This window comes from Nyctibius grandis, chromosome 5, assembly GCF_013368605.1.
Source record: "Nyctibius grandis isolate bNycGra1 chromosome 5, bNycGra1.pri, whole genome shotgun sequence".
In the NCBI taxonomy this organism is placed as follows: Eukaryota; Metazoa; Chordata; class Aves; order Nyctibiiformes; family Nyctibiidae; genus Nyctibius; species Nyctibius grandis.
In genome coordinates this window covers 42963606-42978127 of record NC_090662.1, presented here as the reverse complement: position 1 = coordinate 42978127, position 14522 = coordinate 42963606, and the positions used below count along the sequence as shown (strand labels likewise).

The window sequence follows — 14522 nt, the reverse complement described above, 5'->3', positions numbered from 1 at the left end:
GAGGAGGATTTCCAAGCTCTTGATCTTGGTTTTGTACATATTTGTATATATTTGGTTATTTCTATTATTATTGTTATTATATTCTTTTTCATTATTATAGTTTATTAAAACTGTTTTAACTTTCCAACCCATAAGTCTCTCTCCCTTTTCCCTTTCCCTTAGGTGGGGGGGAGAGGGTTAACAGAGAGCATCTGCCACCTGGTTAATAGCTGGCCCAGCTTTAAACCGTGACAATTATACTAAGCATTCCTGTTTAAGGACCACCTTCTAAAACAGGGCTGCATTTCAGCTCAGATCAGGTGAACTATCTATCTGCTAAAATCCCTGCTCACACTTTGCCCTTAACCCAATCCCATGGCTCCTCCCCTCACCCTGTGACATTGACCTGTCTTGTTTAATGGTACTAGACTCAGGAAGAGGGTAAGGGTACCTTGTCAATAGTGAACGAGACAAAGCACACGTGCCCACATATGGTATTTGTATTTTCTTGCACAGTCAGCTGGGATTTAAGGAGTCAGGGAATAGGTGTACTCTCCTCACAGAGCAGGCTGCAGCCTTTATATTCCATGCTTTTGTTTTTGGAATTATAGTTACAATCTATAGACAGCAAAGGTTATCTAATCTCAGACCCTTCCTATGATTCTGTGTTTTTTTTTATTTTCCTAGGGGAAGAGGAACTGTGTGGAACTGTTTGTGTCCCCACTGAACAGAAAGCCAGGAATTTCTGAGGCGCTACCATCTGAAGAAGTGCTGCATTCCCTTAATATCAACATTTTGCATCAGAGTTTATCCCAGTTTGGAATAACAGAGGTCTCCCCTGAGGTTGGTTACCAATTTTCTAACCTGTAGTTTGTTACATATTAGGCAGTTATTACATCCCTGGTAGTTTTCAGGCTGAGGTTCTCAAGCATGAGGCAGGAAATGTATAAGCTAAGATGGCATTAATGCTGTAAGGCAATTATACAGTTAGCCTCGTTAAATTACTTTAACAGTGCTTCATTAGGCTATTTAAGCATTAATATGCAGGTCCTCCTCACACAGGTAGGCTACCATTGAAATCAGAGTTTAGATCCTAGGCATGCATCAATTGCCTTAAAGGAAGTGAGCCCAAGGACTTTTGGTCTATTAATGCAGATCGGCAGGTATAACAATTTCAGTAGAGAGATAAGTGAAATGCAGATGTCAGGTGTGAACTTTATTACCTGTGTAATGTATCTGACATGATTTTGAAAAACTGAATTTGTACATTGTACCCATGCTTCTTTCTCTTCTCAGGAGAGGTAAGAGATTTATTTTGTTTTCCTGTTCCAAAAAGAGGGCAAAAATAAAACTTGTAGCTATTATTTGTATGACTACATCCGTTTTTTGGAAAAAAAAAAAATCTATTTCAAAGCAGAGACTGCACTGCCATCTCCACAGTGTCCCAGACATTACCAGTGAGACGGATATCTAATTCTGGGCTGACCACCTGAGCTATGCACAGCAGATGGAAAGAAGTGAAGGCCTTTAGGAAAGGAAATCACTGAGATCATGGACATGGTGACATCACATCATTGCATTTTATTTAGTGTCTTAGAAGCCCTTACCTACATATAAAGACTCTCAGAATTCAGTGCGAGGTCCGAATAACTTCAAACATGTTATCAAGAATCATCATTTTCTATGGAAGCTCCCATTTTGACAGAGGAGATGTTTGTGTCCAAAAAAGTGGAAAAAAAAGGAGAGGTTCTGAAGAGCTGTGTTTTCCCTTTTGGGTAAAGAGTTCCTGTTTTTTTTACATCCAAATCTATGTTTGAGCCATCGCTGAGTTAGTAGTGGCTGTTATGTTCACCTGTATTTCTACTGATTAGAAATGCTCTTGCTCCATTTTAAGTGTTCTAACTCTGTTTAAGAATCTGGAAGATGTCTTTGATACAAAAAATTAAATATAAAAATGAGGCCGGTTTAATGCAATCTTACACGCTCTATGACAGCAGCCTGCCACTATGAAAATGAGCGGATTCTCAGATTTTAGCTGTTCTAATACAAAACAAAGCCAAGCAGTGCTGTCCATCAAATCAGGCCTTTATATCATTCATCAGCGACCTGAGCTAAGCTTCCTTTAGGTCAGAATTTCCTTAGTTACTGAAGCATGAGTCTGACAGTTGTGATAGATGCCATTATCTGTTCCAAGTACTTCAGTTACAAATAACACTTCAGGTAGACATGGGACAAGAACATATATGAATAATAGATGAACGGAGAAATGTCATCAAGCTAAGAAGAGATGCTGGAAAAAAACACACCGCTGAACTCAAGATCTCATCTTGAGTTAGATACATTTCAATAATCTGGAGTGCTCAGATATTTGAATTTTCTCTCTGGAAAAAATGTGTAGACAACCAGATGGAATAATTTAGAAAAGGATTATTAGAATGAAAGTTGTGCAAACTCTAACTCCTTCTAATACTGTTGGAGAAACAAGAGATTATTTTAATATTTCATTTGCTAGCAGATTATACAGCTAAGGCCCTGATCCTGAAAAAATCATGCAGCTTTACACTAGTAGGTATTTCTTTTGGATCTCTATAAATTGTTTACATGTTTAAGACTTCACAGAAAACAGCAGCTAAAAGACAACAACATATAATCTTTACTTGCTCAACTATTAGCCAGTTATTTACTCTTCTCTCAATTTGCTCTAAGAACAAATCATGCCAAACAAAATAACAGCAAAGAAAATCAAAACAGTCAAACCTTTGAAGGAAGGTATAGTTATATAAAGCTTTACATAGCTTTGACACATTGTTTTTACCCATTTTGTGTTTATTCCTAAACTATAAATCCTAATTAATTAATGAGCTAATAAATTGTACACTCTTGCACCAAAAAGTCTGAATGGTTCACAACCAGTATTATATGTGCACTCACAGTGTATTTGTGCAGAAAGGAAGCATTATCCTCATCTTTCTAGGTGGGTGGCTGACACAGAGGTGTTAGGGCTGGAATCCATCTCCTTTTTTAGCTGCCTATTTCGGTATCAGCTGCCTAAGGCTTGAAAGTCTGCTGACTCTCTCTACAGTGAATGGAAAGACAGAATTACCTCCAGCGGGCAGTTCATCCCATCTCTGAGATTGCTTGGTTGAGTCTTCCTAACAGGGCTTAGCTTAACCTAGACCCCCAGCTGTAGAGGGTTAATGGTGAGGGAGATTACCCTGTCCTAAGAAACTTTACCAAGATTATGTAGGAAAACCCAAGTGGAAAACTGAAGCTCTCTGTTTAAAGTCTCAGCCCATGCGATACAATAATCAGCAAAAGTCTGTGGATGTAAGTGACTGGAACTGCATTTCTATTCATTCCAGTAATAATTTGCCAGTTCACATCTACTGATGCATTAATTGCTGATTGATCTATTTTCAATTAAATTGCCTGTCTCAAAATTCATATCCTAGTTTCTTATTCTGCAGTAGCTGAAAGAGCAGATTCTCTATATGCTTTTGCCGCAGGAACCACTGGAGTCCTTTGCTGTCTGGTGTAAAATTGAATATGTACCTGTGGGAAATGTGAAAATTGAATTTAATGGAGATGTTGCCATTTCAGAGATTCAGGGCAATGGCAATACCTTCCATATGTCCTTTCTCTTCCAATGGCCTATTGTAGTTGTAACATTTGCTCTTTTATTATGGTCTAATGATTGTGTCTAAAGTGGGATTTAGGATTGTGTTCCATGGTGTGTATCAGGGCCAGGGGCAGACTTCCCCAGAACAAACTACTGAAGTAGTGCTTGTTGGTGGGACTAAATTCAATGGCTCAGGCAGTCCATGTTATTCTGGTGTGGAAATCCTGACTTCATAATGTCTTTAAATTGTGCTCAGAGGAAAAAAGAAAATACTACAGGATTTCAGAGCTTAGTAGAGTAGAAGAGAACTTGAAGTGGTTTTGAATGACAAAACTAACTGAAGTTACAGTAAGTAAAATAAGGGTTACTGTATTTTGAGAGATAAGCTAACTGCCAGCTGGGAGATGTGGCACTAAAGGAGAAATTTCCAGAGTTCATGCCAAATCTATGCAATCCCAAAATGTACCATTACGCCTCCTTGCACGAGGCTTCTGTTGGTTGCCTTTGGAGTGTGTGATATTAACTTCTTAGAGAAGAAATCAAAGGAAGCAATCATGCACTTAAAGCACACAGAAACCCTAAGTCCTTGTAAGGACAAGTGATCAAGCCAGTAGCTTAGAAATTACAACAGCCTGGACTGACAGAGGTGCCCAGGAACAAGGCAGAGAACAAGGACATGCTCCTGTGATCAGGCAAGGCAGATGTAGCCTTACACCTGCACGGGTGCAAGCAAAGCACCACAACAGGGACAGGAGCCCTGCAGGCCTGCCAGCTTTGACATGAAATCACATCGCTTTATTGCACACGCATGTAAGGGAGAGTCTTTGGGGATGCTTTGTTATGGGAGATGCTAAGTGGCTGTTTTCCAGTGTTCTGGGAGTCTGAGAGGTCACCCACATTCCTGCGTGTTTTCACTGGGGGTGGAAGTGATTTCTTGGCAGACTTTCCTAACTGCCCTAGCTAACATAGTTAAAATAGCAGAAAAAGCAAAGCAACTCAGTGTGAACTTTGATGAACCCTTTTTGATCTTAAGTTCAGTTCCCAGCTCCCTATAAGCTTTCCTCTGAGCTCAGAACTACAGCTTGCTGTGCTTTCGTTAGTGTTTCAGCCCAAGGAACTAATTGGGGTTAACTGACCCAATTTGCAAATTCACCTATTTTCCGGTGAAGACTTACCTTTCCTGGCAGCTCCTGTTACGTTGGCAAGATCTTTCAGTCACAGATATTACAGTGCCTACTTCAGGTCAATGTCTCTTTGTTATTATCAAAAGCTGGTTGCTCATTTTATTTATTTGTAGAAATAATCCACTAGGTTTCCACAAAAAGACCAGAGAGGCCAGAGTGAATTTTTAATGTCTTTTTTCTGAAAAAAAAAAGTTCATAAAAACTCATTTGTGTAAAAACATTTGTTCCAGATCAGAGAAAAGCAGATACCTGTGCAGCCACTCTTCAGTAAGGTTAGTGATACCATGGGATTGTTTAGAATACATTGATTCTTCCCTACCTTGAATTATGTTGAATTTAAACTGTTTAAATTAGCCTGGCTAATTCTGCCTGAATGACTCACTTTATTGTGGACACTCCTTAGAGAATGGAGACAAACACTGAGGGATGATGCTCTTAGAATCGTAGAATCACAAAATCACAGAATTGTTTTGGTTGGAAAAGACCTTTAAGATCATCAAGTCCAACTTTAACCCAGCACTGCCAAGTCCACCAGTAAACCATGTCCCTAAGCACCACATCTACATGTCTTTTAAATACCTCCAGGGATGGTGACTCCACCACTTCCCTGGGCAGCCTGTTCCAATGCTTGGCAACCCTTTCAGTGAAGAATTTTTTCCTGATATCCAGTCTACACCTCCCCTGGCACAACTTGAGGCCATTTCCTCTTTCCATCTTGGTAATGTACATGATGATGAGCCTTCTTCCCTGTAGCCAGGTTTGTTCTGAGACCTGATGGTGGTTGATCTACTGGAAACCCCTGCCAGCCCACCTGCTCTGGTATTCCCCCCCACCTTTATCAGCTATGGCTTTTTGCAGCTTGGTTTATCTTTCTGCCTTCTGATAACAGTGGTAATTCCCACTCCTCAAAAACTATCCGAAAGTCTTACTGGATTCTCAGACAGGAAAAAGCTCCCAACTGAGGGAGAGAAACGTGGAGTAACATCAGTCAATTGAGACACAGCACATCTCCATGTGGGAGGCTCATTGCCTGTGGTTGTGGACAGAAGTCCTCTTTCTTGCTTTTTTTCCTCAGCTTTTGACCATCCTGCAAGCTTGTGTTTCCTGGGTGTCAACAATTTGTAGTGAGCATGGCGGTTGCCATCCCTCTTATCAGTTCTCCCGGACCGAGGAACAAAGTTCTGAATGAGCAGCACTGACGTTTCAGAAAGCAATTCCTTATCGTGGGCATGAGATGACTCAGTTACTGTAGGTCACAGCCTCTTCTGTCGTTAGGGAGCAGCTTGAGCAACGATTCTGCTGTCCTGCATACCACATAGTCAGAGCTGGGGGAGAGATTTCCTTGGTTATGTGAAGATATTACTTCAGTGTTTCAATATGGTGTGTCAGACATGTTGAAGTTGTGGCATACATTTTTTTACCCTTTTTACAGCATTTGTTAATATTCTTTGAACTTTGTTTTTAGAAAGAGAAATCGGGGGAAAACGTATCCTGAACACAAATACCATTAGACAGACGTCATAGAGATTAATTCCCTTAGACTCAGTTATGTATCACAGTCTATTATAAAATATTTAAAAAGTTTTGTGGCACTAATGAATTTCAGTTAATTAAAGTCTCTCACCCATTGAGTAAAAAAATCCTATTAGCTCTTCATTTACTTTTTAGTGTATTTGTCCTTCCAGGGAAGAGGTACAAAACCCTCCCATTTAATGACTTACAAAAGGTCAGCATGGCCAATTCTCCTTCAGCTCCTGCTTTTTATCTAGATTTCCTCCTGAGAGATCTGAAACACTGGAAAGCCGTCAGGTAACCTACCCAGGGTCAAACAGTTTATAGCTAATAGGCCAGAGCTGCAGCTGCAGTTGTCGCTGTGGGATTCCCATGGAGCTCAACAGGAGCAGTCCCGAGTGCGAAGCAGCTGCAGTTTTGGGCTCTGAGCCAGTATTGAGACCTGAGCCCTGTGCCGTGAGCACAGCAGAATAACCTTGCTGTTCTGAGGTAGCAGATTGTACGGAGAGCTGCACGCCGTTAGAGTGGCAACATTGTTTGAATATGTCTAGGAAAAATTTCTGCAGAAATATTTGGCAAGACTTCCAGCTTATCTTTGAAAGCCCTGTTTTTTAAGTTGCTCACTAATCACAAGACTGACACTTATAAACTGTATTAAACTGTCAGTACCTGCAATACTTTTAAGCCCAGATCATGAAACACTGCGTGATTACACACACACACAAATGCACTAATTTTACAAGGTCTGTTTCTGTAGTTCAGCAGAAGGGGGTAAAGGATTTCCATTCTGTCCCTAGGGCTATGACTTCCAAAGAAAACTCTTCTTTATTATGCTTTCAGTTCTAAAGCAGTCAACTCCGGTTATGCACATGCATCTTTTTTAGCAAGCAAGTCTGTAAATTAACCATGCCACCAAATACTTCTTTAAATGTTTGAATTGTGTGGCAATATGATCTGTGCATTGTCTTGTATCTGCATTGACTTTAATCTGCATTGTCCTGGCCCTTTTCAAAGCAAGCAGGGCACAACCCTGTGCTGAAAAGAGGACCATGAAAAATATATTGGGCTCCAGCATGCAGCAGGTTTTTGTCAGCTTGTCCTCTCTTGCCCTACCATGCTCTTCCTCCTCAGCAAGCCTTTCCACTTGAATTCAGCTTCATCAGAACTTTCTGTCTTTGGGAGGCTGATGGACATAAGGAGTTTGCTTGATATATTAACTGTTCAAAAAAGCAGGCTAATTGGTCCTAAGCAGATTTTACAGTGTGAAGTGTACCCATGTAAAGTGCTAGAGGGTCCCTGCAGTATCACAGGTCCAGTGGGCAGCCACTCATCTTTAAATGGAGGAACTCTTTCCTCTGTGGAAAACTCCCAGTGCTCTTATGCAATGTCCCTGGAGAGGAAAAAAAGGTCGCCTTGAGATGGGAAGACAATTCACTAGTGAAATGAGAAGTTTAATTGAAGCCATTAGGGAATTTCAGAAAAGGTGAAACACCAAGACCTCAAATATTTAGAGTGGAAACTGAAATTGAAAGTGTTCTTACTCAGTCTGAGAACTGTACTGAAAATACACAATTAAGAAAAGAAGAGCAAATAGGCAGAGATTGGGAGAGCAATACCTACTGAACTGCTGTTGCGGAAGCACAATAATACGTACTTTATTCTAAATAATATATTGCAGTTAGACTGAGGTTACATGTACCCTGTTTCTACTACCAAATCTCTGTTTGGAAACCTAGTGCAATTCTGGTAATTTAATAGCCCAACCAAGTCCCCACACTGCAATAAAGCCAAAAAAAATGCTTTTACAATTATTATTATTTCATAATCCCCAGGAGTTCCCCATGAATTCTGGAAATTTTAGTGTGCACAGCTGTTTTAGAAATGTACTATCAGCAGGAACCCAAAGATAATGAGATTACTTTAAGCATAATCAGAATTATAGATAGATGGATAATGAGATTACTTTCAACATAATCAGAATTTTTTATGTACGCACATGAATGTGTGTGTTTACTTTAATGGTGACAGCGTCGGGGCTTCCTGGCTCACTAAAGGCAAGCTGGCAAGTCACCTGCTCTTCCCTCCTGTGTCAAGTGTAAACAGTCCCGAGGCTGGCGCGTGGGTGCTGGGGCCGGAGATAAGCACTGGGGAGAGAAGGCAGGGCGAGCGGTTCCCGCAGCCCACGCAGGAACATTGCCCTTTTACCTGATGTGCCAGGTAGTTTCCAAGAAAGACCGTGAGTCGTGCTTGCTTACCTTCCACCAGCCCATGACTCCCGGTGGAGGACTCTCTCAGCAGCCATGGAGAAGGTCTTTGATCATCTCGCGTAGTGTTGGGACCCCGGGGTCGCACACGCACGCAGCACAGGGACACGCAGAGTGCAGGCGGGGTGCGTAGCCAAGGTGGGTATGCAAACCGCAGTGCTCAGAGTGAGTGCCATATACTGTGGAATGTGGACTGTGACAAAGCTGGGGACGGTGATTAATGCCCGACGAGAGCTATTTAATCTGCGCACGCTTCTGTGTAACTTTTTTTCTCTTCCTCTTTCTGTTTTATTGCTTAAAAAAGAAAAATGTTCTGCAAGGCCAGCGTGAAGCAGACAAAATCTGGAGCAAAGAAGGATTTTATGCGATTGTCATATTCCTCAGCATCTTTGTCATTCTAGTAACTTGTTTAATGGTAAGTTTCATTTTTACCTTTTTTTGCTGTTCTTTACTTCATGCTTTTCTCAATCTGAAGGATAGAGTCACACATTCTTTACGTGAGAGCTGTTTTCTCAAAGCTGTTAAAACCTCAGCTACAAGGTAAGAGTTGGTCACTCTCATAATGCTGTGAAGTCAAAGTTTGAAGAACCACATTTCTTCATATATTTTGAGTCCAATTGGAGAACGTAACTAGAAGGAAGCTGAAGAAATAAATAATGGGCTCTTAAATCTGCAGAGTAACTGTGCAGTGATGTGTGATGAGTTATCAACCTTCTTATTAAGGTCCCAGGATCCCTGAAGTTGCGTTAGCTGCCTGTATTTCAGTTTTATTAGATAGTAAAAACAACACAACTTCGACACAATATTGTCAATGCACAGTTGTTAGAGTGTGTGTCAGTATTTGTGTATCAAATATACAAATTTAAAACTGAAATGACTAGTAAGTACATGAAGGAGTGATCATATTTTTGAACAACTTTGCCATTCACGTTGTATGAGTTCAGTGGCCAGGCTTCTGCACATTAGACATAGCTGTAATACGCTGAATATGAGATGTGCAAGCATCATACAGAAGATGAACGATGCTACAACACCGCTGACTTTCATAGGGTAATTCTTGCATTTTTCCAGTGTTTTATCTCACATGTTTTCCTTCTCTGGCTTGTATTTTTCTTCTGTGGTACACAAATATCAGGGTTTACTGAATTCTTTGACAATTCTCAGCATTTATGAACTCAAGACTACCTTGGAGTCTTTTGAGATATTTTACTTTCAAACACATTTAATTTTCTTTAACCTAGATGAATTGTCCCCTTAGAACCTTAAGATGGGAAGAATGTTTAACTGAAGATTTTAATAAATGATCAAATTTATAACAAAATCTTATTTAAGCTTTTAAAGTCTCCCTAAGATTTGAAAAGCACTTATTTTCTCACAAAAATTGTTGCTATATGTAACTTCTAGTTCCTAATCATCTCCATTTCTCCATGTCATCTCACTCAAGAATAACAGGGTAACTTTAGAAGAACTAATTTTTACTTAAACTTTTTACTTTGGTGTAGCAGGTATTTTGGTCATTACTCACTGTTTAACTGGAAGGGCATAGAAGATGGTATCTGTCCTTCTCCTGGTATTGCACAATATTTTCATGAATTATTTGGAATGCGTAGATGGTATTGGAAATTGTAAACATCGTGGAGGACAGTATCAGGACTTAAAATATTCTTAAGGTGCTAGAGAAAAGATGGGAAGTAACAAGAATGCTGCTCAGCAGGGACAAGGACTCTAATCATGTGCATCAATACAATGTAGGAAATATGGGGCAAAGCAACAGTTCTGTAGGAAAGGTTCCAGCAGTACCACAGAGCACACACTGAAGTAAATGAGTAACATCAAGTTGTTGCAAAAAATGCACTTCTTGCCCTGGGATGTGTAAATGAGGATGTGATCTCTAAGACGTGCATTTGTCTTGGCTCTGGTAATAATTTGGTTACAGTATCGCATCTTACTCATTCTTTGTGGTCTCTTTCGGGTACCACATTTGTGAAAAATGTCAGACAATTATAGTAGAGAAGAGACACAAGAGTGATCAGAGATACAGAAGACATGAAATAATTTGGTTTATTTATGACAGAGAAAGGAAGAGCAAGGAGAAACATGATAGTTCTCAGACATGGAAAGATTTCAAAGGTTGTGATAAGGAAGAAGAGAATACTTTCTGCGCTCCTAAGTGCCTTTGGCTGTAGCCACCATATCAGACCACCAAAATGAAGCCTCTTTTTTAAAGTTAGAGGGTAGGACCTGTTTGTCCTAGGTGATCACTTGCAGTTTAAAGGGTCCAAAAGCAGAAAGCTTAGCCTACCTCTGTAGATGACTTGGAACTGTCTTTTAAAGTATGGAGTAGGAAGTACTTTAAGTGGTGATTATGATGATCAACACTAGCCAGCACAAGGCAGCTGAATGGTCAGTGTTGGTGCTTTGTTTTGTGTAATTTCTATAGAAACTGTAAAACGTGCAGCCTTGTCTTTTAACTGGGTTTTACAAATCATGATGCTTCCCTGCACTGAGAGCAAACTGTGCATTAACACATTTTAGGCTTCTCAGTGCTTGGCTGGAATTTAACAAATACCCGGCCTCTATAAATAAAAATCTACAGTGCAGAGTATTGCTAAACAGTGAGATACAGCAGCACATGAGCTAAATTTGGACTTGTAAATTGTACGTCTGAGGTCTTTTTATGTATTTACTCAGCTAGTCTTTGTTGTCATGGTATGGGAAGTGCTTGCATTCCAGGAGGGATTCATCATACATGGAAGCCAACAGACAGCTCATTGCTATCCTCATCAGTGGGCCTGACCATGGGCTCACTTCAACTAGGAACATCATACATCATTTATAAAGTATGCCAAGCAAAGTGCTAAATAAGAATAAATATTTTTAGTCCTCATATGTGTAAAACAGGTCTCTATATTTTTTCTTTTACATAGAGAAATAATTGAGCCATCACTAAATTTAATAAATAACAGTATGTGACAGTGGGTTAAATTATTTTCTATTATGTTTCTTAGTAATTTTACCTGTTTTAATAAACCAGTATGTTTGCATATCCTATTTTTTTTAAATATGTATGTATAAGTATCTGTTGAGTAGTCTGGAAGTATCACTGTTTTCCTTTTGCTACTAAAAAAAAAATCAAAAAAGTAGGATTTTTTTTTTCATTTAAAATAATGAAAGACATGAACTTTGAGCGACCTGACCTGTGAAAGATGTCCGTGCCCATGGCAGGGGAGTTGGACTAGGTGATCTTTAAAGGTTCCTTCCAACCCAAACCATTCTATGAATGTATGATTCCATGAACTTTGCCTTATCAACAAATTGTGAGAATCTAAATTTTTACTACTGTGTCTCATGTTTCATGAATTATGGACAATTGTTTGATATTTTGGGCAGATGGTTACTTAAATGATAAATATTTTTCCAGCTTCATAATTGTATTTTGGAATTTCTTTAACAAGAAGAATATTGAATAACAAAAAAATGCATTTCAGCGTCCAATTTTCACATGACCTATCACTTGTTCTTAAACTTACAAGTTTCAAGATTCATAATACGGTTGCAGGACTTCTGAAAGCGCTTCGATTATAGAATGTACACAACTAATTATAATCAGCCCACCGTCAGCTTTTACCAGTTTAAAGATTTAAAGTAAAATTAAAGGTACATATTTTAATCATACTGCAAGAGCGTTTAAGCCAACTTGAAATTAGGGGGTTTGTGTATAAACTAGTCTTAGATTGTCTGGATTCTTTTATTCTGCTGCTGTAGAACTTTTTATAGTGTGTTCAAATTGTGATATCCAAATGCCTCCCAGTAATGCCAATACAACTAACATCTGTCACTTTTTTGTTCTTTCATCCCTTCCCTGGGGTTTGAGGAGAATTTTATAGTCGGTTTTCTTCTCATGTATAGACATGCACAATAACTCTGTTCAAGCAGAGATATGCACTCAGCCTCAGACACATGTTGATAAGCACTTGTTAGAGAGAAAGCTTATAATTAGAGTGAACTGTGTCAATTTCCATGGTTTCTGAGAGATTTTACTATATAGGCCTGGGTGCCCAGGATCTTTAGTCAGAGGAGTTTTCTTATCACTGCTCCACACAACCATTGCCAAGATCTTCCTTCTGGAGACATAGGTATCTCAATGGGATTTCCTGTTGATCTCTGAAGATGAATAAAAGTAGTTTCCACCTGTATTTTGAATGGGTAGGCAGGAGGTACTGGCCAAGCTAGCACGTAACACATCAGCTTTCATTTGCAGAAATCTGAGCAGAGATACAAGGAGTGAATGTCACGCTGTCAGCACCCTGTCGTTCTTCCAGATAGGCTGAGTCAAAGAGGAGGCAGAAAGAAGAGTTCTTTTCCTTTTGGACTGTGTCTTTGAACCCTAGGCTTAATGTACGAAAAAATTACAGATGGCCCACCTTGTGTGTCCTGGAAAATAGTACCTTCTGTTTTTCAGTTCCACCTCTTGATTATCCCCACAATGAATCTTCTGAGGTATCAGTAAAATGACAGTTTTCCTAATTTAGGAGCTTCATATCTGTTTCCATCCATACCGACAGATGTGTTTAAACTGATTTGAAATAGGAGTATAACTAAGTTGTTTTCTTTGCAGAGTTTGGTGATTGGGTTGATCAATGTCTTTTTGGCCATTTCTGTTTGTTTGACTTTCACCTGGAGTTTGTTAAAAATATGATGGCCCTGACCACACTTTCTGAGGAAAGTGTGTTAGCTCTTAGATCAAATGTGAGTCTTTAGCTTTTTTTCAACTTCTGCTGGTGGCAGGCTATCTTTTTTTCTAGGCTCTAATAATAGAGTATTAAAAAGGATAGGAAATAATACTAGTCCATATTTTTGGAACTCAAAAACATAATTTCCTGTGTCTCCAAGGGATGGAACTATGTCAAAACGTATCAGTGACAAGAAGGTATGGTTAACATCGTCATGACCATGAATGTCTGAGCTGTGTATCTGTGGGTTACCAGAAACAAATGAGTCCAAAGCAATCAATGGGGGAAAAGAGGGTGAAAGTATTTCAAGCTCCTGTTTTATCTTTACTGATACCCATGTCCTTGCTTCACAGTAGTGCTGTTTTTTCTGCAAAATAATGGCAAAGAGCAGCTTATCTTATCCATGCAATTTAATTCTAAACTCTTCTGAATGAACAGATGGTTTACGTAGCAAAGTCTTGTTTAATGGGTGTATTGCTAATGACATTAGGTCGGTTCCCAGCTAAACCTCTAATGCTAATCCTTGAAAAAACAAACCCAACAGATATATCCAGTCTTCACTGGAAAGCTATGGAGTGATAGATCTTTATACAGTACTAGCGAGGCAACAGCTGTCAAAGAGCCTCTGACTTGCAGCGGAAAAATGCTTTGGTCTAGGCTTTGTCTTTATGGCTTTGCAAACCAGGATTTAGTTTGAATGCTTTATGGCAACAGATAAGGAGAACAGAAGGTGTAAGTGTATCTGCAGACACCTTAAAAAAGTGACTTTCACCCACTTCCACACACAATACTTATGATAGTAATTCTCACAAGTTTCATAGATTTTAAGGCACATTTTGAAAATGGCACAACTACAGCTCAGAAATCATTTTTTGCTTTCCCCTCAAGAGAGGTAAGGTGTGTTAAATAGGCATAACACGAGTTCCTCTGGCTGAGCGCACGCTACCCGCCAGCCCTCACCAAGCTGGTGTATAATAACGTCAGCATGGAGTTCGGTGGAAGAGGATCAGTACAACTTCTGAAAAGCTTTTGCTACAGATATCAGACATTGAAGTTCATAAGCAATAGGTGGATAGAGAATCCTGGTATTACAGTACATTCAGATGTCAATGTCTTGGTAATTGTAAAACACGCTTTTCTGAACAGATGCTTAAATATCTTCATAGGCCACGCATCGTTTCAGCTTTATTCCAGAACAGGTTCTGTTTCTCTGAAGATATTGAAGGTTATC

The 14522-nt window shown here is 39.5% G+C and overlaps 1 protein-coding gene across 1 annotated transcript in view; it reads left to right on the top strand.

Annotated features, from left to right (window-relative positions):
• Window positions 1–14522, top strand: part of PTPRR (protein tyrosine phosphatase receptor type R) — a 139329-nt gene that overhangs the window by 63978 nt on the left and 60829 nt on the right. Inside the window, exons 4-5 of the mRNA XM_068401734.1 lie at window positions 667–822; window positions 8863–8973. Of these exons, the coding sequence (XP_068257835.1) occupies window positions 667–822; window positions 8863–8973 (267 nt within the window). The remainder of the gene's footprint in view (window positions 1–666; window positions 823–8862; window positions 8974–14522) is intronic.